Raw genomic sequence first — 27,694 nt, 5'->3', positions numbered from 1 at the left:
GTACACACTGACCCTGAATAAAGTTCGAACCCTGACTGCACTGAGCCCATGTACCTATTGACCCCTGCCCACACTGACCGCATGTACAGAGTGAGTCCTATCCACACCAATCCCTGTACTGAGTGACCCTTGTCTGGGATGTAGGTTATCAGTTTCTGAGGATTTATCTGCCTTTAATCCCATCAATTTCCCAACACCATTTCCCTATTTACACTGGTTTCCTTTCATTCCTGTCTTTCATTAGGCCATGTTGTCCAATCATTTTAGGACATTGTTTCTATGCTCCTTTGTGAAGACAGAGCCAAAGTATGTCTTTAATTGAGTCTGCTATCTCTTCGTTCCTCATTATGACTTTCCCTTCTTCTGACTGTAAGGGATCTTGTCTTCACTGATCTTTTGCTCTTCACATCATCAAGGATCGTTTTACAGTCAGTTTGTATACTCCCTACAAGTTTACTCTTGTTCCCTATTTATCCTCTGTAAATCAATCCTTCTGTCATCTTTCACTGACAAGTCCTTAGTCCTCAGTCCTCAGGTCTGCTGCTGCTTTTGGCAAACTTGTGTACCCTTTTCTTGGATTAACTGTCCCTAATTTTCCTTGTAAACCATGTTTGAGGTCACCTTTTCCCTTTCTTGTGCCAGAAACAGGAATGAACAATTGTTGTAGGTCTGCCTCCTGCTGTTTAAATATTTGTCTTTGCCTGTACACCCACATCCCTTGAAGCAATACTATCAAATTTATCATAGCCAGCTCATACCTCATTCCATTATTGTTTGCTTTATTTAAGTTCAGAATCCAATTCTCAGAATCAATTTTGTCAGTCTCCGTCTTAATGAAGAATTCTATCATGTTGTGATCACTCTTCCCCAAGAGAGTCTTACACAAATAGATCGCTAATTATTCTATTCACAAAACACAATCATGACTGAGACACTGAATCAATGCTTTGCCTCAGTTTTACAGTGGAAGACGCTGAAGCTATCCCAATAGTAACGGGTAATGAAGAAATTATAGAGAAGGAGGAACTTAAAATAATCATCATGACTACAGAAAAAGTACTGAGCAAACTATAGGAATTGAAGGCAGATAAGAACCCAGGGCCTGATGGCCTACATCCTATGGTCTTGAAGGAAGCAACAATGGAGGATATATTTGATGTAATATTCCAAAGTTCAATGGATTCTGGAAAGGCTCCAGTGAATTTGGAAATGCTAATATAAACCCGTAATCAAAAAAGGAGTGAGGCAGAAAGTCGGAAACTGTAGACCAATTAGTTTATCATCTGTTGTTGGGAATTTTATGGAATCTTACTGGAGAAGTAGGAGCTGCAGTTTGGAAAGTCAAAACGCAATCCATCACAATCAATGTGATTTTATGAAGAGTAATTGATGTTTAATGAATTTGCAAGAGTTCTTTGATGATGTAACAAACAAAGCAAATAATAGAGATCCTGCAGATATTGTGTATCTGAACTTTCAGAAGGTCTTTGATAATGTGCCTCACAAAAGGTTAATTCACAAGGTGAGATCATGTGCGGTTTTGTGTAATATGTTAGCCTTGACAGGGATTTGGCTAACCGACAGAACTAGAGAATCAGGATAAATGTTTCTTTTTCTGATTGGCAAGATACAACAAGTGGGGTGCCACAGGGCCGGGTCCTCAGACCCCAATTATTTAAAATCTATATTCATGACTTGGATGCAGAGATAGAAGGTGCTATAGTCAAGTTGCTGATGACACTAAAATGGGTGGGAAAGTAAATTACAATGAAAAAGTAAGGAATTTGCAAATGGAAAGGTTAGCTGAATGAGCTAAAATTTGGCAGATGGGATTTAATGTGGATAAGTTTGAGGTTATCTATTTGATGGAACATTTGAAAGGCAAATTATCCAAATTTCAAAATCCTATTGCGCAGAGAGGTCTGGACAACCTAGTGCATGCATTACAGAAAGCTAGCCTGGTGGTATAGCAGGAAATAGGGAGAACAAATGGAATTTTGACATTTATTGCTGAAGGAATGGATTATAACAGTAGGGAGGTATTGTTGCAATTGTGAAAGGCATTAGTGAAACTGTATTTGGAGCACCCCTTCCAGTTTTGATCTCCTTACTTCAGGAGGGATGTAATTGCTTTGGAGGCAGTTCAGCAAAGGTTGACTAGATTAATTACAGAGATGAAAGGTTTGACTTAATGGGAGAGATTTAGCAGCTTAGTTGTATACAAGCTAGAGTTTAAGAGAATGAGAGGAGATCTACTTGAGGTGTACAAGATGCTGAAGGAGATCAACAAAGTAAACACAGAGATAATGTTTCCACTTGTGGGGCAATCTAGAACAAGAATTCACAGTTTTAGGCGATGGGGTGGCAAACTTAAAACAGTGTGGAGAAATTATTCCTCTCAAAGGGTTGTCAATCCATGTTATTCACTGCCCCAGAATGTAATGGATGCCTGACACTGAACCAATTGAAAAGGAGATAGACCGATTTTTAATTAGTAATGGATGAAGGATTATGGGTACCAGGCAGAAAAGTGGAATTGAAGCTGAGATAGGTCAGCCATGATCTATCAAATGGAGGAGCAGCCTCATGGGGATGAATAGCTTCTCCTGCTCCTAGTTCTTATGTTCTTTAATCAGGGAAATATTTCTATTAACGAGTTTTGAGAAGATTTGTAGCTCAGGTTGAGGTTCTGGATGTGAGTTTGCTCGCTGAGCTGGAAGGTTCGTTTTCAGATGTTTTGTCACCATTCTAGGTAACATCATCAGTGAGCCTCCAGTGAAGCGCTGGTGTTATGTCCCGCTTTCTATTTATCTGTTTAGGGTTCCTTGGGTTGGTGATGTCATTTCCTGCATTGGTGATGTCATTTCCGGTTCTTTTTTCTCCGAGGACGGTAGATAGGCTCCAAATCAATGTGTTTGTTGATGGAGTTCCGGTTGGAATGCCATGCTTCTAAGAATTCTCGTGCATGTCTGTTTGGCTTGTCCTAGGATGGATGTGTTGTCCTAATCAAAGTGGTGTCCTTCTTCATCTGTATGTAAGGATACTAGTGATAGTGGATCATGTCTTTTTGTGGCTAGTTGATGTTTGTGTATCCTGGTGGCTAGCTTTCTGCCTGTTTGTCCAATATAGTGTTTGTCATAGTTCTTGCAAGGTATTTTGTAAATGATATCCGTTTTGCTTGTTGTTTGTATCGGGTCTTTTAAGTTCATTAGCTACTGTTTTAGTGTGTTGGTGGGTTTGTGGGCTACCACAGGAAACCTTAACAGATAAATAGAAAGCGGGACATAACACCAGCGCTTCACTGGAGGCTCACGGATGATGTTACCTGGAGTGGTGACGAAACGTCTGAAAACGAACCTTCCAGCTCAGTGAGCAAACTCACACCCAAAGTATTTCTATTTCACTTCCAGTATGGAGAACACTGACACGATTTCTGATCAATTTATTTCTGTCTGTTTCTATTTTAGGACCTTCATGTAACTAAGTTTCTAACCAGGGTGCCAGTGAAAGATGTGAGTTAGTGAATTATACATAACAAGTTAATATTATCATAATCAAATCTGTGCATGGAGTGACCCTTGTCCACTCTGAACTCATGTAGACACTGACCCCAGTCTGTACTGACCCCATGTACGGAGTGACCCCTCTCGGCACTGACCCCATATACAGAGTGACCGCCTCGGCACTGACCCATGCACAGAGTGACACCACCACCGCACCCCCCCCACACCCCCCCGGCACTGAGCCTATGTACGGAGTGACTCCTGTTCGCACTGACCCCGCGTACAGAGTGACCCCTGTGCGCATTGGCCCTGTGTATAGAGTCATCCCTGTCTGCACTGACCCTCTGTACAGAATGACCCCTGTTTGCACTGACCCCATGTACAGAGTGCCGCCCGTGTGCATTGGCCCTGTATATGGAGTGACCCCTCTCGGTACTGACCCCACGTACGGAGTAACTCCTGTTCACACTGACCCCTGTGTACAGTGAACCCTGTCCACATTGACCCTATGTACAGACTGACCCCTGTCCACATTGAGCCCATGTAACAGTGTGACCCTTGTCTGCATTGATCCCATGCACAGTGACCCCTCATCTAAACTGACCCTGTGTATGGTGGAACTCCTGACAACATAGTCAGTGCTTTCTCATGAGCGTCTAACTGCATCCACACTCTAAACTCACTGTAACCTTTGCTCCATGTGCTACTCAACATTACTTGCATTTGAAGCACAAACAGAACAGTGCAATTTGTCACAGATGCCTCAACTTACTGTATGTTGTGGAAAAGAATGTGACTTGTATAGAGTGATTCCCATTCCAGTGAGTGTGTGCTATGATCCTGGAGGGTAATGATATATGTATTTCTGTGTTTCTCCATTTTAGGATACTTTAGAGCATGGGACACAAACCAGGAAGCCAGAGAAACAAGTGAGTTAGCTCTTGCTGAAGATACACTGACCGTGTGTACAGATTGACCCTTGTCTGCATTGAACCCATATACAGATTGATCCCTGTCCACACTGACCTCATATACTGAGTGACCGTTAACTGCTCTGAGCCCATGAAATAAAGTGACCCCTGTCCACACTGACCCCGTGTAACAGAGTGACCGTTGTCTGCCCTTACTCTGAGTGACCGCTGTCTGCATGCACCCTGTGTAGCGTGACCTCTTTCCAACTAACCTGGGTGCAGAGTAACCCCTTTCCGTACTGACCCTCTGTACAGTGTGACCCCTGTCTGCACTGAGCTTGTGAACAGAATGACCCCTGTCTACAGATTGACCCCTGTCAACACTGACCTGGCTATAGAGTGACCCCTGTCTGCATTGTCCCCTGTGACAGAGTGACCACTGTCCACACTGACCCCATGTAGCGAATGACCCCTGTCCGCGCTGAGCTTGTGTACAGGTGACCTCTGTCATAACTGACTGTGTGTATACACTGACCTTGAGAAGCTGTGTACACAGCAGAGAGATTTGCTCCTAAAATATTTTGCTGTTACACCTGCAGTAGAGAAGTCTGACAGAATTATTGAACAATACCTTTCTGTCTGTTCTATTTTAGGACCTTTATGTAACAAAGCTGCTAACCAAAGTGCCAGTGAAAGATGTGAGTTAGAAAGTTACAGATAAAAAGTAAATACTATCATGACAAACCCTGTGTGTAGATCGCCTCTGCTATCCTAATTTGGTGTTCTGAAGAACTGAGGTAGAGCTGCACTGTCACGGGATTAGTACTGAAGGAATGCTGCACTGTCAGGAGATGAGTACTGAGGGAGAGCCACACTGAAATGGTGTAAGGACTGAGGGAGTGTTGCACTGTCATGGGTGTCACTATTGAGGGACTGCCACACTGTCAGAAGGTGTGCAGAACTGTCATGGGATTTGTTCTGCCGGAGTGCTGAACTGTCACGGGTTTAGTCTAGAGGGTGTATTGCACTGCCACAGGGTCCGCACCGTCATTGTTTTGGGGCCAGTACCAATGGACTGCCTCACTGTCATGGGGTCAGTACCAAGGGAGTGCCACACTGTCAAGGGGGCCATACCAAGGGAGTGCCACACACTGATGGTGTCAGTACCAAGGGAGTGCCACACTGTCTTGGGATCAGTACTGTGAGATGCTGCACTTTCATGGGTGTCAGTACTGACGGAATGCCTCACTGTTCTGGGGGCCAGTACTGGGGGAATCCTGCACCTCCTGGGTTTAGTCCTGAAGAAGTCCTGCAATGTCATGGGGTTAATAGGGAGGGAGCGCTGCACTATCAGGGGTTAGTACTGATTGAGTGCTGCACTCTCATGGGTTAACATTGAGGGAGTGCTGCACTGTCATGGGGTTAGCAGTGAGGGAGTGCTGCACTGCCATGGGTTTAATACTGAGGGAGTGCTGCACTGTCATGGGTTTAGTCCTGGGGGAGTCCTGCAATGTCATAACGTTAATAGGAAGGGATCTCTGCACTCTCACAAAGTTATTACTGAGGAAGTGCTGCACCCTCATGGAATTAGTACTGAGGGAGTGCTGCACTCTCATGTGTGTCAATACTGAGGGAGAGCCACACTGTAATGGTGTCAGTACTGAGGGAATGGCACACTGTCATGGATGTCAGTATTGAGGGAGCGCAGCACTGTCAGAGATTCAGTACTAAAAGTGTGCAGCACCATCATAGGATTTATTCTGAGGGAGTGCTGAACTGTCATGAGTTTAGTCCAGAGGGTGTGTTGCACTGTCAAGGGGTCAGTACCGAGGGAGTGCTGCACTATCGAAGGGTCAGGACTGAGGGCATGCTGCACTGTCATGTGGTCAGTACTGAAGGAAATCTGCACTGTTGTGGGGTCAATACTGAGGGAGTGCTACACCTTCATAGGGTTAGTCCTGAGGGTGTGCAGAACCAGTGAAGGGTTAGTACTGAAGGAGTGCCATGGTGTCATGAGATCAGTACTGAGGAAGTGCCGCGCTGTCCTGAGGGTGTGCAGAACCAGTGAAGGGTTAGTACTGAAGGAGTGCCATGGTGTCATGAGATCAGTACTGAGGAAGTGCCGCGCTGTCAAGGGATCCGTACTGATGGAGTTATGAATTTGGGATGCACTACCATGGGGTTAAAATTGAGTGAGTGCTATGCTGTCATGAGATTGGTACTGAGGGCATCCTGCATCACATGAGCATCAATACTGAGGGAGTGGCACACTGTCACAGGGGTCATTCGGGAGGGAATGCAGATCTGTCGCATGGTCAGTGATGAGGCCATGCCGCACTCTTATGGGGGTCAGTACTGAAGGAGTGCTGCAGTGTCATGGAGCTCAGTACTGAGGGAGTGCCATTCTGTCGTGAGGTCAGTTCTGAAGAAGTGTGACACTGTCATGGGATTAGTACTTAGGAAGTGCAGCACTGACATGGATATCAGCCCTGACAGAGCCCTTCACTATCATGGGATTAGTACCGAGATGATTGTCCACTTTCATGGTGTTAGTACTGAGGTTGTGCTGCACCTTCATAGTGCAGCACTCCCTCAGTACTGACCTATCATGGAATTAGCACTTAGGGAATGCTGCACTGTCATGAGGTTAGCACTGAGGAAATGCTGCACCGTCATGGGGTTAATACTGAGGAGGTGCTGCACCATCATGGTGTTAATACTGAGGGAGTTTCTCAAAATGGAAAACTGTGACCAGTGGTGTTCCACAGGGATTCGTATTGGGACCACCATTGTTTGTGATATATATAAATGATCTGGAGGAAGGTAAAGATGGTCTGAGAGGCAAGTTTGCAGATGACACTAAGATTGGTGGAGCAGCAGATAGTGAAGAGAACTGTCGGAGAATGCAGCAGAATATAGATAGATTGGAGTCTTGGGTGGAGAAATGGCAGATGGAGTTCAATCCAGGCAAATGCGAGTTGATGCATTTTGGAAGATCCAATTCAACAGTGAACTTATATGTTAAATGAAAAAGCCCTGGGGAATGTTGATGCACAGAGATATCTGGGTGTTCGGGTCCATTGTACCGTGGAGGTGACAACACAGATGGATAGAGTGGTCAAGAAGGCATACGGCATGCTTTCATTCATCGAACAGGGTATTGAGCACAAGAGTTGGCAGGTCATGTTACAGTTATATAGGACTTTGGTTCGACCACATGTGGAATACTGCGCACAGTTCTGGTTGCCACATTACCAAAAGGATGTGAATGCTTTGGAGAGGGTGCAGAGGAGGTTCACCAAGATGTTTTGCCTGGTATGGAGGGTGCTAGCTACGAAGAGAGGTTGAGTAGTCTAGGATTACTTCCATTAGAAAGACAGAGGTTGAGGGGGAACCTGATTGAGGTCTACAAAATCATGAGAGGTACAGACAGGGTGGAGAGAAAGAAACTTCTTCCCAGGCTGGGGGATTCAATTACTCGGGGTCACGATTTTAAGGTGAGAGGGGGAAAGTTTAAGGGAGATATGTGTGGAAAGTTCTTTATGCGGAGGGTGGTGGGTACGTGGAAAATGTTGCCAGCGGAGGCACTAGAGGCGGGCACGATAGTGTCATTTAAGATGTATCTAGACAGATACGTGAATGGGCAGGGAGTAGAGGGAAACAGACCCTTGAAAAAAAAATTTTTCTGATGAAGGGTCTAGGCCCAAAACGTCAGCTTTAATGCTCCTAAGATGCTGCTTGGCCTGCTGTGTTCATCCGGCCCCACTCTTTGTTATCTTGAAAAATAGGCAACAGGTTTAGATAGAGAATCTGGATCAGCGCAGGCTTGGAGGCCCGAAGGCCCTGTTCCTGTTCCTGTGCTGTCATTTGCTTTGTTCTTTATTCTTCGTTCTTTTTTCTTTGAGCCCTGCTCTATCATGGGATTAGAGCTGAGGGAGTGCTGCATCGTCATGGTGCTAATACTGAGGGAGTGCTGCATTATCATGGGATTAGTACTGAGGGAATGCTGCGCCATCATGGGGTTAATAAGGAGGGAGTGCTGCACTGTCATGGGGTTAGTACTGAGGGAGTGCTGCACTGTCATGGGGTTAGTACTGAGGAAGTGCTGCACTGTTGAAGGGTCTGCACTGAGGGAGTGTTGCACTGTTGTGCAGCTAGTTCTGAGACCATATTGCACCTTCATTGTGTAAGAACTGAGGGAGTGCCACAATGTCATGTTGTCAGTCCTGAGAGAGTGCTGCATAATCATTGGGTCAGCACTGAGGGAGTGCTGCACCCGTATGTATTGGACCTGAGAGAGTGCTGCGCTGTCATGGGGTTAGCACTGAGGGCATGCCGTACTGTCATGGGGGTCAGTACTGAGGTTGTGCTGCACCATCATGGTGTTAACATTGAAGGATGGCTGCACTGCCATGGTGTTAATATTGAGGGATTTCTGCACCATCATGGTGTTAATACTGTGGCAGTGCTGCACTGTCATGGTGTTAATACTGAGGGAGTGATGCACTGTCATGGTGCTAAGACTAAGAGAATGTTGCACTACCATAGGATTAGTCCTGATGGAATGCTTCGTTGTCATGGGATTTGTACTGATGGAGTGATGCACTGTTGTTGGATTAATACTGAGGGAGTGCTGCACTGTCATGGGGTTAATACTGATGGAGTGCTGTACTGTCACGGATTTAATACTGATGGAATGCTGCATAGTCATGGAGTTCATACTGAGGACATGCTGCACTATCATGGGGTTGGTACTGAGGGAGTGCTACACTGTCATGGGGTCAGTACTGATGGAGTATCACATATGCAGTGGTGTCAGTACTAAAAGAGTGCCGCACTGTCATGACTTTAGCCCTGAAGGCATTCTGCATAGTCATGGTATATACAGAGGGTCTGCTGCAGTTATGGGATTAGTACTGAGGGAGTGCTGGACAATCATGGGGTTAGTACTGATGGAGTGCAGCACTGTTATGATGCTCTGTCCTGAGGAACTGCTGCACCCTTGTGGGTTTAGTACTCAGCAAGTGCTAACTGTCATGGGGTTAGTGCTGCACTGTCATGAGGTCAGTACTAAGGGTGTGCCGCACCATCATGAGGTCAATACTAAGGGTGTGCCGTACCATCATGGCGTTGATGCTAAGGGAGTGCTAAGCTGTTATGGGATTAGTACTGAGGGAGCGATGCACTCTCATGGGTGTCAGTGTGCAGAGAGTACTGCCTGAACCCCCCGATAATTATCACAACACAAGCCCCAATCTGCAATGACGGTATTAGAAGTTCCCTTCTAATAATTACCCTTGAAACACCCATAAAAGCTCGCCTTTCCATTCATAATGTTAAAAGAATGCAAATCCCTGATCTCCACTTTACAAATGAGAAGAAACAATTTATTGCTTACCCCAACAATGAACTAATTAACAGAATTACTAACAAACTGAATAATTACCCCTTGACTACTCCTTCCTAACTGGTCTAAATTCTATTGGAATGCTGTTTAAAGCAAGACAAGTTCCTCTAATATAAACCCAATTAATAAGAAGCAATAAATTATAACAATCTCTCCAAGTTCACAGACTGTCTTCTGGAATATTCTGTTATCTCCACTCTCCTCATAAACACCTTTCTTCTGTTAATTCTCCTGTCAGGGATGTTTTATCTCTGTAATTTCTTCAGTGAGGATTGTAAGCTAAAATACCTAAAGTACCTTTTATTAATTAGATGGGCTTTCTCTGAGACCTGAATGGTACTGACTCTGGCAGGTGGAAGTTGGCTCTCCCCAATTTTCTAAATACCCTTGTCTTATATACCCCTAATGACATAATCAAGTTCTTATAATACGATTGGTTTCAGGTTGTCAACAGTATCAGATTTAAATTCATTTGGCTTTGAATCACTGAGTTTGGTTTTAAATTAATTGGCCACATTTGAACTATTTGTCACAACATCAAAACAAGACTGCTGTTTTGCCTGCCACCTGTAAGACTTTTTTGATGCGCTTGTTTCTCTATTTATGAGGCTCTTTGCACTGGCAACTTCTGCTGCTCACAGACATACAATTTTTCTAAAAATATTTATCAATACAGACAAAGCATGCATCTCTTCAAGGAATCACACATTTTAGCTCCCTGCGTTCTACTTCACAATTACTCTACCCAACTTTGTAACAGTCAGTACTGAGGGAGTGCTGCACCCTCATGGTGTTAGCACTGAGACAGTGCTGCACTGTCACTAAAGTCGATACTGAGGGAGTGCCACACTGTCAGAGGGTCACTACTGAGGGGATGCCACATTGTCAAGGGATCAGTATTGATGGAGTACCACATATGCATTGGGGTCGGTCATGTGGTTAATACAGAGGGTGTGCTGCACTGTCATGGGGTTAAACTGAGGGACTGCTGCGAGATGGTCATTGGTGAGTGAGTGCTGCGCACTTGCAGGGTCAATGCTGAGGGAGTGCTGCACTGCCATGGGGGTCAGTATTGACAGAGTTTCACACTGTTGGAGGGCCAGTACTGAGGGAGTACTGCACTATTGTGGGTTGACTACTGAGGGAGTGCTACGAGATGGTCAGTGCTGAGTAAGTATTGTGCAGTTGGAGGGTCACTAAGGGGGCATCACTCTGTCATGGTGTCAGTAGTGAGAGAATGCTGGACTGTCAGACTATCAGTACAAAAGAATTGCTGCACTGTCAGAGGGTCAGTGTGAGGGACTGTACATGAAAGTGTCTGTCCTTAGGACACGCTGCACTGTCAGAGGGTCAGCAGTGAGGGAATGAAGCACTTCAGGGGGTCATCACTGAGGGGATACTGTAGCGTCGGAGGGTCAGTATCATAGGAGTGTGACACGGTTGGATGTCAGTACTGATCCTGAACTGTCAGCGATTCAAGACTGTAAGTGCCGTACTGTCAGAGGACCAGCACTGAGGGATTGCCACACTGTCACTTGTCAGTACTGAGGAACTTCCACACTGTCAGAGGTTCAGTTTTGAAGGAGTGCTGCTGTTCATGTGTCAATCTATTGAAAAAATTACATGTGCTAAAGATTAGGGAAGTAATGAATGCATTGTTTTTAGATTTCTGACTGGCATTTTTTAAGATGCCACATCAAATGTTATTATGGAAATTAAAAGTTGTAGGGTGGAGCAGATTGGCACAGATGGAGGCTTGGCTGGCTGAACGGATGTAAATTGTTGATCGAAGTCTTAATGTGCAGATCAAGGCTACTTGCCCTGAGATATCTGAGAACACTGAGGTATGAAGTTTTCTCACTCAAAGTCCAGTTGCAATATTCAAGAGGTGTCTTTATCACACGTGCAGGAAGCCAATACTGGACAGTCCAGGTATTTCTCCACTGAGATTCAAATAAGGGCTACTTATTTACTTCCGTAATTTATTTTTGTTTCCCAATAAGTTGATCTTAAGCGGGTACCTTTGTATCTGAGGTGGTACTGTAATGCAACAACTGTAGACATTTTCAGTGTACTCAACTGAGTACATGTGACATGTAAAGCTAATTCAGTTCAATTCAGAACAATTGATATCTGTTTCCATTATCAATTGCAACTTAATGAAGTGAAATAGGCAAAGAGCACAGCCTAGTGCCTTCTGGTGGGCTAATAATTTTGTTTCTGCCTAGTAAATGCATTGCAGGGACTTGGTGTTGGCCTTCCGGAGATAATAAAACTGTGCATGTTTACTGAATAAAGTTTTATAGAGGTGAACCACTGTGACAGTAACTTTCCCCATTTATTGTTTTGGTTATCCTGTGCATTGTTTGTGTATCTCCTATTTCTTAATTGAGTCAGCCTATGTTGTTCGTGTATGCTTTGGCATTCAAGCTGCTGGCTCCGATTGGCACTCTAAAATTAATCCAGATATTTTTGTTAAATAAGCATCATTACCTAGTGCTGATCTCCTGGCTTTTTCCTCATATACCTATACATCATTTGTATCCGATTAACTACCCAATGCCCTCATTGATCTTGCCTCCACCACATTTCCAGGCAGTGAATTCTAAACTCTCAGCTACTCAATGTATGAAAATGTTCCTTTTCTCTCATCACCTTTGCTTCATTTGTATATCACTTTAAATCTCATTCTTGTTTCTTTTCAAGCAGGAGCACTTTCCCCACCTACTCTGCCCAGCCTGCTCATAATTTTGAAAACTTATGTCAGACCTCTTCTCAGCCTTTTTCTTCTCTCCAAGGAGAATGTTTCTTCCAATTTCTTCAATCTGTCCTCACATCTGAAGTTCCTTATTCCTGGAACCTGTCCGATGCATTCACGTCTTTTATGTAATTGGGCAACACACAACCGTTCACAATACTCCAACTGCGGTCTAACAGATGCCTTATACAATTTTAGCCTCACCTTTCTGCTCTTGTACTTTATGATCTCTCTCTTGCTCTCATTCTCTCTCTTGCTCTTGCCCTCTCTCGCTCTCTCTCAAGACAGAGCAGCATATGGTTTGGTAAGACTATGACAACTTTACCTGTCAACTTTATTTCTGTAGTGATGGTGATGATGCTTAATTCCTCCCTTGTATTCTTTAGTATTTATGAGAAGTTTGAAGTATCTTCCACCAGAGAGACCTGCTGCAAAATATCTGTTTAACTCCTCTGCCATTTCTTTGTTCCCCAAATTTGCCTCCCCGGATTAATCTTCAAAGAGACCCATGGTCCCTTTGACCTCTCTCTTCCTTTTTATATACTGAAAGAAGCTATTTCATTAGTTTTTGTGTTCCTGGCTAGTTTGCCCTCATAGTTTATTTTCTGTGTCTTTTTAGTCCCCCTTTACTGGATTCTGAATTTATCTCAGTCTTCAGGACTTTTCTTTCCTTTTTCTTTTAAATTAATACCCTCCTTAACTGGTTAGCCATGATTTATTCTTCTGTTAGAATATTTTCTCCTTACTGGGCTGTATTTTTGCTGAGAGTCATAAGTTATCTCTTCATATGCTGCAATTGCTTACTTACCATCTTTCTGCTAATCTAACCATCCAGTCCACTTTAGTCAACTCTATCCTCATTTCTTTGTAGTTCCCTTCATTTAGGTGAAACACATTTGTTTCTGACCTAAGTTTCTCACACTCAAATTAAATATGAAATTCTATCATGTTATGATCTCTACTTTCTAGGGGATCTTTTACCCATTACCAGGCCCAGGATAGTCTGCTCCCTGTTTGGCTCCATGACATAACGCTCTAGTTAACTTTTTTGTGAATTTATTGTTGCAGCTACCCTTTCCAATATGATTAACCAAATTAATATGAACATTGAAGTCAACCATAATTATAGTTGTATTCTTTTTTACTTTTTGTTGATTTATAACCTTTCCCACAGAGGGGTCTATATCCTACTCCTACCAATGTCTTTGTTCCCTTGCTGTTTTCTTTACTCCCACCAAAATGGACTCTACATTATTCAAGCCGATATCATCTCACCACTGTCCTCATTTCATCTCTCATTAACAGTGCTTCTCCACCACATTTTCCATCTCCCGTCTTTCCGACAGGCCAAATATTCCTGAACGTTAATTTCTCCCTTTTGATCTCCTTGTAACCATGTTTCCGTAATAGATGCGAGATCATACTCCTACCTTGATTTGTGCCATCAGTTTAACTACCTCATTCCAACTGTTTCATACACAAAGGCTGCAAAGCCTTTAGTCTTGCCTTTTTGCCATTTTTAATCACCTTAACTTTTCTTTGTACTGTGGCCCTATTTGCCTGTCATCTTTAATTACCTTGTCTACCATTTTTTGCATTTTACTGTTCTTTCTTTCATTATTGCCCTTGTTTCTCTTTCCCTTGTCACCTGGCTTAGGTTCCCATCCCCCTGCCATCTCAGTTTAAAACCTGTCCCAACCACACTAGCAAATACTTGTCCTGAGACATTATTCCTGGTCCTGTTCAGGTGTAACCTGCCCAGTTTGTACTGATCCCACCTCGTACAGAAACAATCCCAGTGTCCCAGGAATCTGAAACCTTCCCCATCGCAGCATCTCTTCAGCCGTGTATCCAACTGATATATTTGCTATTTCTGCCCTTACTAGTATGTGACAATTGTAATAATCCTGAGATCAGTACCTTTGTGCCACTACTTTTCAGCTTGCTTCCTAATAACTCCCTATTCATTCAAGGCCTCATCCTTTTTCTAAATCTGTGTCATTAGTACGCATGTGTACCATGACCACTGGCTGTTCGCTCTCCCACTCCTGAATATCCGGTTTTCACTCTGAGACATCCTTAAACTGAGCACAAGGGAAGTAACATACCGTCCTGGAGCAAAATCAGAAATTTCTGGAAAATCTCAGTAGGTGTGGCAGTGTTTATTTCCCTTACAATTGAATCCCCTTTTGCATTCCCACACTTTCTCCTCTGGCTCCCTGGAGCAGAATCAACTGTGATGTAATGAATTTAGTTGTTGCTATTTTCCCCAAGAGGCCATTCCCCAAGAGAATCCAAAGTGATCTACCAGGTTTTGCAGGGGAATACCTACACAGGGTTCCTGCGCTGCCTGTCTAATTTTCTTTCTCTGCCTAGTGGTCACTGATTTACTTTTCTATTCATGCAGACGTAGCCTACAGTTTGACCATCCCTCTGATTGTGCTATCCATGATTCGGTCAGTTTTGCAGATGCTCCACAGTGTCCCCCAGCTCATGTTCCAGCTCCAAAACCTGGTACAGCTGGAATCACATCCTGCATACTTGCTGGAAATATACCCAGCTTTCCACATAGAGCAGCAGGAGCACATCAGAACTTTGAGCTCCTGCTATGACTTACCCCTTAGATTAAACCCTTTCAAATCAAATAATAGCAATTAATTTAGGGCTGTTCTTACCTTAACCCAATTAAAACAGAATAAAGCCCTTACAAAATATGAGCTAAAAATAAAAACTACAACTCTAATAGTAATATAATTATTCACCACCTATATTCACCCAATGAGCAGCATTTGCTTGTCCAGCATCTCTTTTGAATCCTACCATCTCCTCTGGGGTTCTGCCTTTGGGCTGAGTGAAGGTAACACTGAGATGCTCCTTTTCAAACTTTCCCATTGCTGTGCTCAGCTGGTCCTGACCAGATTCACCCTCTCTCTGACACCAGTACTCTGTATTGTAAGAGTTACTTAAAGTCCCTCTTTCCTCTTGTACTCCAATTTCCCTAAGACCTTACTGTTATTTTAAAAAGCAGAAGTACTCACCAACAGAGAAAATAAGGATCTGATCAACTCCTCAATCTTTCACCTAACTTCTTGTCTCACAAAACTCCAGTTGCACTCTCAGGAATCACTGCATCAGTCATCTCTGCATAGCAAGATGTCAGATCCGAATTGAATCCAAAGGATGTGGCAGGACGATGGCTGTTTGCATGGAGGCAGTGGGCAGATGGTTGTAAGGATGAGTGAGGCGATGTGGTGTAAGGTCTGGAATCCTGGGCAGCTCAGAGGCCAGAATTGGGGGCATGGGGGCGTGAGGTGGAAAGATCCTACTGTCTTGAACGTGGTGGGGATAATCAGTCAGGATAGGAATATGTGCTGTCTAAAGGACACTGTCTGTACTGTCCAAATGTAGATCCATCTCTGGATATGAGCTGACAGATGCTTCACTGGGCTTTGAACTCATCCACAACATTTCAGTTATCCTGATGCATGTGACCTCAAACAGCATCCTTCACATAAACAGAAGTAAGGGCCAGGTGATCCTGTCCCACAGAGCATTGAATACAATAAAGAAAGAACAAAAAAACGCAACATTATTTCTTCCCCAATGAAAAAAATGTCTCCAGCCCACACTGTAACAACAATGTGTGCCAGCTGTGAAGTGTGCCAATACATTTAGCTCTCTGATGAGTCTCAACAAAACCAATGACGCAAAGCTGAATAAAGTGAAACCAAAGTTACAAATGAAATTTAATGTTGAAAACATCTTTTGTGCTCTGAAGTGTACAGTACCAGCAATGAAGTTGGGCAATAAAGCTGTGGCTGTTTTGGAGACCCTCTCTTTTTGACCAGGAGACACTCTAATAGGCTGTCCATTTCTGCTTCATTGCCAACTAATGATGGGTTTTAAAAAATGGAAACTTTCCATAACCACTAAACCACATATATTTATACACATCACTGGCCTGTGGAATTGTAATTATCACATGTGAGAAGGCAAAAAGGAGAAAACATAAGTGGGAGTTACAATGCTGGAAACCTTAATCCTAACCTTATTGACGAAATGCTAGACAATGCGTATTGCTGAGATTTGTGGGGAGACAGTCTGACTCTAATATTGTGTTGAATTGCAGGAGGAACGGGACCCCTACCAGAAGGGCAGCGTCAAATGCATTGCTAATCAGTTCCTGGCCAAGTCCGATAGTAATGCCCCAGGGCCATCGCATGGACTGAAACGACAAGTAAGGTCTTGGGGCTGGGGTTGAGGGTGGGAAACGGGGGTGGGGGGGGGGAATGTAGTGATGAAATGGAAAGTGTATTTGGGGATTACACTGGTGCAGACTGACTGACTCTGTGTGTGTGTGTAGGTGGGGGTGGGTTAGACCGGGTCAGGTCACACTGGGTGACATTGAAGCCTGCCAGCCTGTGTGCTCCCAGCCTCCCAGTTTGTGTTCAATTTACTTTATTTTTCCTTCCATAATCCTTTGGGATAATTTCAATGATTGGATCACAATTAGAGTGAACAATCAGAAGTTCAGTGGCCGAGTGGATTCAATATCTCCAGTCTTTGTACTGATGTTTAGGTTTACTCTGAGATTCTGAGTCATGAAGATTTGACAGATTGAAAGTGGAGATCTTTATGGCGTTATTGCTCTTTCAGTTGTGGAAGGCTTTTGATAAAATACAAAACGCCATATGAACAATGCTTTTCAGTGCAAGAACAGTAGGTGAAAAATCTCGATCAAGAAATTGGAGTGCAGAGATTGTCTGTCCTGTAATCTTTAATTGTAGCAGGACAACTTGTGAGGCCTTACAAAGGATTCCTTCGCGTTATACATTTAATCATGAAATACAAATGTAACAAAACTATGCTAAACCTTTACAAACTAATGGCTAGGCCTGAACAAAACTTACAAGCAACAAAGACAATGGCATATAGGATAAGGGAGATCAGTCATGTGATAACTTCAGTTCAGTAATGATGCTCATTTGAAGAGCCAGTGTAAAGAGGACTGAACAGCCTCCTTCTGCACCCTAACACTCTGTGATTTGATGTGAACAGACTGAGGATGTAGGATTGTTTGACTCAGAATGAAAAAAGGTTAAGGGAAGATTTAATTGAAGGATGAAAAAGTCAGGAGAGTTTTAATCAAGTAATTTAGCAGAAAATACAGAAGGATTGGGTCATGAGTATCAAAGGGATGGCCAAAGGAACCCAGAGTCAGATGATGAAAATGTTTTCAGGCAGTGAGTGTAAGATCTGGAATACACTGCTTAAATATAGAGGTGCAAACTGACTGGATAGCATCTTTCAAGGGGGAATTGAATAAGTAGGAAAATATTTGCAGGGCTGTGGGGAGGAATTAATTTGGTGTCTCAATCTCCTCCACTGCACTACAGAATGTGCTCTTCACCGGACCCCAATACACTGGGTAACTCCCTCCCTGTATTGCGTTGGGTTATGCACGCATCTCCACTGTACTGGATAACGTGCTCCACCCCATTACATTGGATATGCCCCCCCCTCCACCTCACTGTAATACTTAAAACACCCCCCTCCACTGTAGTAGGTAACTCCTTCTCCTTCACTGCACTAGGTATATCCCTTTCCCTCCACTGCACTGGGTATTTCCCTCCCCTCCCCTCCACTGCACTGGGTAATTCCCCCCACCCTCGACCATCACATTGGTAACTTCTGCAAACCCCCTCCCCCTGTCCACTGCACTGGACAGCTCCCTCCCTGCGCTGCACTGGGGAACACCCTTCCCCTTCACTGTCCTGGGTACTCCCTTCCCCTTCACTGCACTGGGCATTTCACTCCCTTCCACTGCACTAAGTAACACGCTCGCCCTCATTCCACTGGGTAACTTCATTCCCTTTCGCTGCATTGGTGTTTGTGTCTTCTATACCGTAATGGGTAAATCGCCTTAAACACCACCATCCACTGCACTGGGTAACTTCCTTCATCATAGAATCCCAATAGTATGGAAGCCAGCCATTCAGCCCATCAAGGGCACACCAACCATCCAAAGAACTGTCTCACCCAGCTATCCAATCCCCATAAATTTGCATCTTTCAAGGGCAATCCAAGTAGCCTGCACATCCCTGGACACAATAGGCAATTTAACTTGGCCAGTCCACCTAACCTGCCTATCTTTGGACTGTAGGAGGAAAACGGAGCACCTGGAGGAAACCCATGCAGACATGGGCAAGATGTACAAACTCCACCCAAATGGTTGCCTGAGAGTAGGAATGAACCTGGGTCCCTGACGCTAACCAGTGAGCCACCATGCAGCACCGTCCTAGATAATTCCCTTCCCCTCCACTGCACTGGGTAACATACTCCCCTCCAATGCGCTGTGTGATTCCCTTCTCTGTACAGCACTTGGAAACTCCAGTCTTCCACAGCACTGTGTAACTGCCCTCTGCATCATGTGAAATGATCTAATATTGAGGGAGTCAAGGTGCTGGAACTGCTGGCAGTGATTCTGTGGACTATTTCTTGATTCCTTGATTGTGTTTTTTGATTGGATGTCAGTTATATGTATTGACAAGACTTCACCCGCGTGCCAGAGCAACCTGCATTCAAACCAGTGTGTGACTTATGTAGATCTAGAGCTGGATGAACACAGCAGGCCAAGCAGCATCCGAGGAGCAGGAAAGTTGACATTTCAGGTCTGGACCCTTCTTCAGAAATGGTCCAGATCTGAAATGCCAGCTTTCCTGCTGTCTGATGCTGCTCCGCCTGCTGTGTTCATCCAGCTCTACACCTTGTAATCTCGAATCCTCTAGCATCAGCAGTTCCTGCTATCCCTGTGACATATGTAAACATGTTTTAACTTTCCTCTTTTCTCCTTCCGTCTATCTTATTCTGCTTGTCATGGATCCCTGCTTTTTATCATCGCATGTTGCTCCCCCTTCTACTCTCCTCCCTCTGTTCACACTCTGCACCCCACTCCTCGGCTAAACACCATCCTTCTGTGCTGACAGCGACCAAACCTCTTTGAGGGCGAGGATCCTGACCAACAACCTCACACTAGACCAGGGGAGATCACACAACTTAATGCTGGACCTCAGTGGAAACAGGTAAATATCTGTTCATGACTCTTTACTGCAAAGCTCATATGTACCGCTCTGAGTTTAATAGTGCAGCAGTGCTATTGCACACCCTCAATCCATAGGGTCCTCTCTGGATTGACAGTATATTTCTGAGCACTTTGGTGTAAAGCTAACTGGCATTATGATACACGTAATGAGAGTGCGAGGATTTTACCCAAATACGAAACAATGCATGGACAGGAAAGCAGGTAAACAGACAGTTGGTTCCATCTGACCTGGAAGTGAATTTCAGTGATGTGTCTACCCTTTCGAGGATTGCACTGCATATACATAACAGAAACAAGATCTTCGGCCCAATCAGTTCATGCTGAGACTTCGGCATCACATGAACCTTCTCCTACTTTTCTCTTCATTCTCAACTAATTTGACCATTATAATCCTGTATTCCCTTCACTCTAATACACTTGTCCAGTTTTGTTTAAATACATCTGGGCAATTCACTTCAACCACTCCCTTTGGGAATGACTTCCACATTCTTTGGGAAAAGACATTCTTTGGGAATTGCCTAATGGATTTCTTGGTGGCTATTTAATACTAATGGCCTCTAGCTGTACTGTTCCAAAACCTTTTATTATTTGAAAGATGTGTATTAACTCCTTAGCCTGAGCCTTCTGTTTTTAAAACAGGAGAGACCAGATTGTCAATATTTTTCAAATATTTCTGGATAATCCTTGTCAATCTTCTCTGCACCCTCTACTGTCGCAGTATTCAATGATTTGACCAGTGTGCAATAAAGCTTTAGTAGAACTTGCCTATTCTTCAGTTCTCTCCCTGTAGAATGAAAACCTACTGCTTACTCTGTGCCTCTCCTTATGATCTTGTTGGTCTGTGGCACGACTTTTGGTGTGTGACATATTTTATTCAGAGGCCACTTTCTTCCTTCAGCATGACCAGGTGCACAGCCCAAGTATCACATGACCTCTCTATTCTGTCCATCGTACTATCTCACCTGACATTTACCTGTATTGAATTTCTTTTGGAAATTGTTAACATCCTGCAAACAACCTTGTTGCGGTGTTAAGTACAATCCCCAATTTGGTGTCATTTGCTAATTTTGTCGTTTAATTTTTGATTGCTAAAATTAACCTTCCTTTCAAAAACTGGGGTTCCAATGTCTTTCATATCATAATCTGCGATTTAATTAGATTTTAGACAGAGTTGCTGCATGACAATATTTTCCCAATTTAATACAGTTGCATTGTAGCTGTCTTTTGAGTGTTTGATGGTGATAGTGCAGAGGGAGCTTTACTCTTTATCTAACCCTATGCTGTCCCTGACCTGGTGGCGTGTTGATGGTGACAGTGTCAGGGGATTCTGGTTGAAAAAATAAAGTATTTTCCTTTCTGAGGAGTGACATCACACAGTCCCCTTTCCTGCACTTTGGTGTCTCTGTGCAGGAATGGAGGAAATGACAGATAATTATATCAAAGAGCTGTGATTGTCTGCAGTTGACTGGATTTTGTAATTTCTATTGCACTACCGTAACATTTGTTTTCTCTCCCTGTATTTCCGAATGAAGCGAAGAGATGTGCTGCCATTGCGAGCTTGTCCCAAGACAGTAATAATGCTTCCTTGGCCTCTTCCTGGGTCATCTCGCTGCACACAGGTGACATCATAGTATGGTGTTGCAAGCTTCATGTGTGTAACTCTGGCTGATGTTGGTGATTACTGACCACAGTTTATGTCTCTTCTTAACACAGTCATTGCTCCCCCTCAGACTACTTGTCTTCTATCCACCGGGCTTGGTTTACGCTAGATCCAGGCGTCAATCAGGACTGAGTCAAGTCTCAGAAGGTGGAATATTAACACCAATAACTCCATTCTGATCAGTTCTGTCACAACTAATCTTTGTGTTTTGTACAAACAGTGGTGCAAAATGGGCATGGACTCCATGCAGCTTTAAGACAAGCTTTACTGTGTATCTTACTCCGTGCTGTACCTGTTCGGAGATTGTTTGATGAGGACAGTGTCAAGGGAGCTTTAGTCGCAGTTAAAAAGAGTAGAGAGAGCTAAGAGTAGAAGGAACTTTATTTTCAGTTTAGAAGGGTGGAGGAACTCTACTTTCAGTGTAAAAGAGTAGAGGATGATTTACTCTGTATCTAGCCCCGAGTGGTCCTTATCCTGGAAATGTTTGACAAAAGTGCCAATCCTCTGAAGCCAATGCAGTAATGAACCTGGATCCTTGCACAAACCTTTTGCAATATATGAGGAAACAATGTCTGATTAAGTTCTACTGATAATTTAGCTATAGCATCATGCCATGATAATGTACCTGAATCTTTCATTGCTCCCAGCATTGTATTCATAAGCTATTCCTGCCTCTTGTATCCTGACATGCCTATGCATATCCCTCTGTATAATCATTTCTTGCTCTTTGTTATGTAAGATCTGCTTCTGCCCTGAATGTCAATGGTGTTCTAGCCTCTGTGATAAGGTGTTGTGCATTTTGTCCCACGTATATGAAACTCTCACCTTGAGGCTTACGTTAAACCATCAAATGTTCACCAGGCCTCCACTGGTATGTGAGCACCACACATTCAGTCAGGCACTGGCCTACTGAGACAGCTTGATCAAAGCGTGAAATAGCTGCAAATAGCTTGGTGCTTTGTTCAACTCACCATGCACATGATTTCTGAATGCCTCTTGGTATTTGTTATTGGTGATGCTGTTTGTGAAGCATGATTCATGCATTACAGTCACTATTATGTTTGCAGAACTAGTGTATTGCACATTACTGTGTTTGTAGGACTATTGTATTATATGTTGCTGTGTGTCTGTGGGAATGGTGTATCACATATTGTTGTGTGTTTGTGGGAGTAATGTATTGCACATTAGTGTGTCGATGGGGGTGGCGTCGTACATATTACTGTGTGTCAGTAGGACTGGTGTGTTACATACTACTCTGTCTGTGGGTTTAGTGTACTACACATTACTGTCACTGTGGGTGTGGTGTGTTACACATTAGTGTGTTTGTGAGAATGGTGTGTTTCACATTATTGTGTTTGAGACTGCTGTATTACATATTCCTGTGTCTGTGGGACTGGTGTATTGCACATTGCTGTGTTTTTGTGGGAGTGGTTTATTACACAATATAGTGTGTCTGTGGAAGTGGTGTAGTACACCTTGCTGTGTCTGATGGGCTAGTGTATTACACATTACTATATTTGTTAGAGTGTTGTGTTACACATTGCTATGTTTGTGGGACTGGTGTGTAGCACATCACTGTGTCTGTGTGAGTTGTATGTTCCACATTACTATGCATCTATAGTACTGATGTATCACACATTACTCTCTGTGGGTCCAATGTATTACACATTGTGTATGTGGGAGTGATGTATTACACATTACTGAGTTTGTGGGAGTGATGTATGGCACATTACTATGCATCTGTAGGACCGTAGTATTTCACATTACTGTGTGGCTGTGGAAGTAGTGTATGACACATTACTGTGTGTCTCTCAGTCTGTCCAATGTAGTATTTGTGGCAGTCCTTACATGGAATTTTATATATAATGTTTGTCTGTTAGTTGTGAGTATGGGATCCTTTGTTCTTGTCAGTAGTTGTCGTGGTGTAGCTGTGGGTTTTTATGGGAGAAAACTAGCCATCAGGGTAGATGAACAACAATCAAGAGACACCACCGCCTATCACTCATTCCCATACACTCCGACAAAGAAGGCCACCAATTCGACTGGGACAATGTAACCATCCTAGGACAATCCAACTAAAAACATGCATGAAAATTCCTAGAGGCCTGATACTCAACCTGCAATTCCATCAATAAACAAATGGAAATAGACCCCATATTCCGACCACTACGAAGCAGAACTGGAAATGAGGCCACCCACCACATCACACCAGATGACATAAATAAGCGTGACAGACCAACAATGCTTCATCGGTAGTGCACTGATAATGTTACCAAGTATGCAAACCAACCTACCAGCTCGGCAAACAAATCAACAAATTACTGTGTGCCTGTGGGACTCGTGTTACATATTACTGTGTTTGTGAGAGTTGTGTACCACACTCACTGTAGTGTTGTGGGTGTTGTGTGTCACTGTCTCTATTGTATTGAGGGAGTCACGTATCACACTCACTATTGTGCTGTTTATTTGACTCCATCTTCAGTTAATCCAGCCTGTTATAAAGCCTCACAATTTATCCTACTGATATTGACTAACACTTCTTCAGTTTTCAAAATACTTCTGCTTTCTACTCCCCTTTTCTGAGTGACTTCCTGTCAAGTATAAAGGACATAACTTCTACATTTAAGTATCCATCATCATGTCCTGCTGTGTGCCTTACATTTTTTGAACATGACACTGAGCTATACAACGGCTGTAAAGGAGTTGACACTGAGCTACACATGGGTCGTACAGGAGCTGACACTGAGATTTACGGTACAGGAATTGACATTAAAACGTACACACTGACTGGAAGAGGAGCTGTCTCTAAGATGTCCACACAGTAAGGACAGGCACTGGCACGCACACACGGACCAAACAGGTGCTGGCACTAAGACGTGCACACGGACCATACAGACGCTGGCACTAAGACTTGCATATGGATAGTCCGGGCGCTGGCACAAAGACACGCACCAGGACAGATACAGATAGTGCCAGCTCCTGTACTAACACGCGCACATGGACCAATCAGGAGCTGGCGCTAGGACATACACATGGGCAGTACAGGAGCTAGCACTGGGAATGAACCACCCAGCTTAATTCCTATATAGAACATAGAACATTACAACACAGCACAGGCCCTTCAGCCCTCGATGTTGTGCCAACCTGTCATACCGATCTGAAGCCCAGCTAACCTACACTATTCCATGTGCGTCCATATGCTCATCCAATGACAACTTAAATGTACCTAAAGTTGGCGAATCTACTACCGTTGCAGGCAAAGCATTCCATTCCCTTACTACTCTCTGAGTACTGGGCTTCAACTTGAAAAATAACAATTCCATGTTATTTTTGTTTTCTGACCTTCAAACAATTTTTTAGCTAAGCCGTCACTGACAGTCCTATTCCCTTTTATGTGGTAATGTTGAACATCGCCTAAAATCCATCTTAGTTTCATCATCAGTATTCCCTTCAAGCTTCTGTTATGTCATTAAAAATTCTGTTAGATTCTTCGAGCATTATCTGCCTTTTACAAATTTGCTTTGTCTCTCCTTATTAATTAAAATCTCCTGGTGCCTTTTTTTGTATTCTCCAATTCAATAGCACCTTCCTGGTAGCTAGGCAAGTCCACTGTTGCCACTGGGACTTTCTTTAGCAACTTGGGATGGAAGTCATTGAACCAGGAAACTCATCCACTCTCTGCATAACTATCCTGTCCAGTTCTCCTCCCTTGCCATATAAGACCATAAGACATAGGAGTGGAAGTAAGGCGATTTGGCCCATCGAGTCCACTCCCCCATTTAATCATGGCTGATGGGCATTTCAACTCCACTTCCCTGCACTTTCCCCATAGCCCTTGATTCCTTGTGAGATCAAGAATTTATCGACCTTTGCCTTGAAGACATTTAACGTCCCAGCCTCCACTGCGCTCTGTGGCAGTGAATTCCACAGGCCCACCACTGTCTGGCTGAAGAAATGTCTCCTTATTTCCATTTTAAATTTACCCCCTCTAATTCTAAGGCTGTGCCCACGGGCCCCAGTCTCCCAGCCTAACAGAAACAACTTCCCAGTGTCCACCTTTTGACACAACAATGTACAGTTTCACAGTGTAGATAATTCTTCTGTTTTACCTGTGGATACTGTACATGCACTGGAACTGACTGTGAGAAACACCAGTCAATGCAGTCACAAGTTGTGATCGCTAATACGATTGTTACACATTGTGAATTCACAGGATTAATGTTTGATTTTGCTTCTGAATGTTATTGTAGTCAAGGAGTGGGCATGGAGTCTAATGTGGGGATTGGACAGGGAGCAAGGTTGGGTTAAGTAGAAGTATCTGTAATTCTAAGCTTGCAATTCAAAATTCTTCACAAATGTTGCAAATCAATGTCTTGATTTCTTTACCTGTTCCCTCAAATCTTCCATATATGCTATAACAGTTGCCAGGAAGCTGTTGAGAATAAAACTGTCCTTTGCAAACAGCCCCAGGTCTATAGCTACTGCTTCCTAACAAGACTCGAGTACAAGAGTATTCAAATTTGTAGTGTTATCCAGGAGAGACTTGTATTTAAACAGCACCATTTAAAATTTCACAAAGTGCTTCATACCCAATGAGGCTGTTTTGAAAGTGTTGTCATCATTTTGATGTAAGGGAGATGAACCAATTTAAACACAGCAAGCTCTCACAAACAGCAATGTCGTGATGATTGTTTTTGTGATATTGGTTAAGGGATAAACATTAGGCAGGACAATGGGCAGAATGCCCGTGTTTTTGGAATGTGTCTTTTGTGACCCTCTGAGAGGGCATGTCCTGTTCATGTCTCAAGAGAAAGACAGCACCTCTGACAGTGCAGCACTCCCTCAGCCTGGATTTAGGGCACAGATCTCTGGATTGGACTTGAACCCACGCCCAGAGGTGAGTCAACTATCAACTCCTTCAAGCTTATTTAGAAAACAGGAGGTGAGTGTGAGAATTTGTGACAGGTGCTTCCAATGGTTAGAGCACTGGAGGTCTAAAGTAGGGGGTTGATCTAAATAGCAAGAGTGTACAGAGGCAGTCATTGAAAGGACTTTGAGGTCCTCCTGAACATGACTCCAGTAACAAAATCTTTCCTTTTAGCAATCAATGAAGAAGAAGGAGTTCCCCTCACAGTTTGGAGGCAGTGATGTTTGCTATTTTTGTGGCAAGCGAGTTTATGTGATGGAGCGTCTGAGTGCTGAAGGGAAGTTCTTTCACCGTGGCTGCTTCAAATGTGCGTACTGTGGTGTAACACTCCGACTTGCGAGCTACGCCTATAATCCAGAGAATGGTAAGCTTATACCCAAGTACACACCATGCAACAAACCCTTCCATCCAAACAGTACCCCACAACCAAATTACTATGCCAAATTCACTTCAGCTGTATCAAACTTAACAGCATCAAAACTCCCATCCTAAATTCACCCAATAAAAACCTGCCCATGCTAAACCCACCCCATTTAACCCTTCTATTCTAAACCCATCTCATCAAGCCTCCAATTCTAAACCTACCCCATTCTAAACCCAACCCATCATACCCCCCCATCCTATCAAATCCCTATCCGAAACCCACCCTATCAAACACCCCCATTCTAAATCCACCCCATCACACCCCAATGCTAAACTCACCGCATCACACCACGCCATCCTAAACTCATCCCATCACACCACCCCAACCTAAATTCACCCCATCAAGCGCGCCCCCCCCCCCATCCTGAACCCACCTTATTACTCTTCTCTTTATGTAGTTGGCGTTTGTTGGTGCAACAAATGTTCCCCAATCACCGTCTTACCTGGTAACCTCCCTAGTTAATCTACCATTTGTGATGCTTCTGAGTTGATGGTTTTGTGGTTACTCTGTTGAGAATGTTTGTTCATTACAGTGTAATAAGCATTTCCTGATTCCTCCGCTTGACTGTCACTGGGTGCCACGTGGTAAGTGTTTATGGTCACTCTCTGATGAATTCTTGCTACTGTTTAACCAAACCTGTTATTTTGTAGGAAAGTTCTACTGTAAGCCTCATTATCGACTGGCAGGACGTGAGGCCAGGAAAAGATCAGCAACTCCTCCAGCACAAGCCCAGGTATCATCTTACATTGGGAGCTTGGTGGTGTACAGGGAGGGGTGTGGGGTGAGTGGGTTAATCCACTGAGCTTCTAACATTGAAACAGTCTTCCTTTCTATAGATATATATAAAAATACATCAATGTTTTAATATTTGGATTTTAAAATTTTGTATTCATGCCCTGTAGGTTTTTCTTTGTGTATGAAGGCTTTAATGATTAACTTGTAGGTATTTCTATAGCCATTATGATTTATTTTAAAGCAACTTGTTTGAGACGTAGTTCTCAG

The 27,694-nt window shown here is 43.6% G+C and overlaps 1 protein-coding gene across 1 annotated transcript in view; it reads left to right on the top strand.

Moving 5' to 3' along the window:
- Nucleotides 1–27,694, top strand: part of LOC125460785 (protein-methionine sulfoxide oxidase mical3a-like) — a 374,391-nt gene that overhangs the window by 199,687 nt on the left and 147,010 nt on the right. Inside the window, exons 21-27 of the mRNA XM_059652260.1 lie at nt 3,468–3,512; nt 4,388–4,432; nt 16,709–16,816; nt 19,566–19,661; nt 21,214–21,300; nt 26,443–26,632; nt 27,343–27,425. Of these exons, the coding sequence (XP_059508243.1) occupies nt 3,468–3,512; nt 4,388–4,432; nt 16,709–16,816; nt 19,566–19,661; nt 21,214–21,300; nt 26,443–26,632; nt 27,343–27,425 (654 nt within the window). The remainder of the gene's footprint in view (nt 1–3,467; nt 3,513–4,387; nt 4,433–16,708; nt 16,817–19,565; nt 19,662–21,213; nt 21,301–26,442; nt 26,633–27,342; nt 27,426–27,694) is intronic.

The sequence above is a fragment of the Stegostoma tigrinum genome, chromosome 18 (genome assembly GCF_030684315.1).
Source record: "Stegostoma tigrinum isolate sSteTig4 chromosome 18, sSteTig4.hap1, whole genome shotgun sequence".
Taxonomy (NCBI): Eukaryota; Metazoa; Chordata; class Chondrichthyes; order Orectolobiformes; family Stegostomatidae; genus Stegostoma; species Stegostoma tigrinum.
The sequence above is the reverse complement of the archived record's forward strand: the minus strand, read 5'-3'. Positions and strand labels throughout refer to the sequence as shown.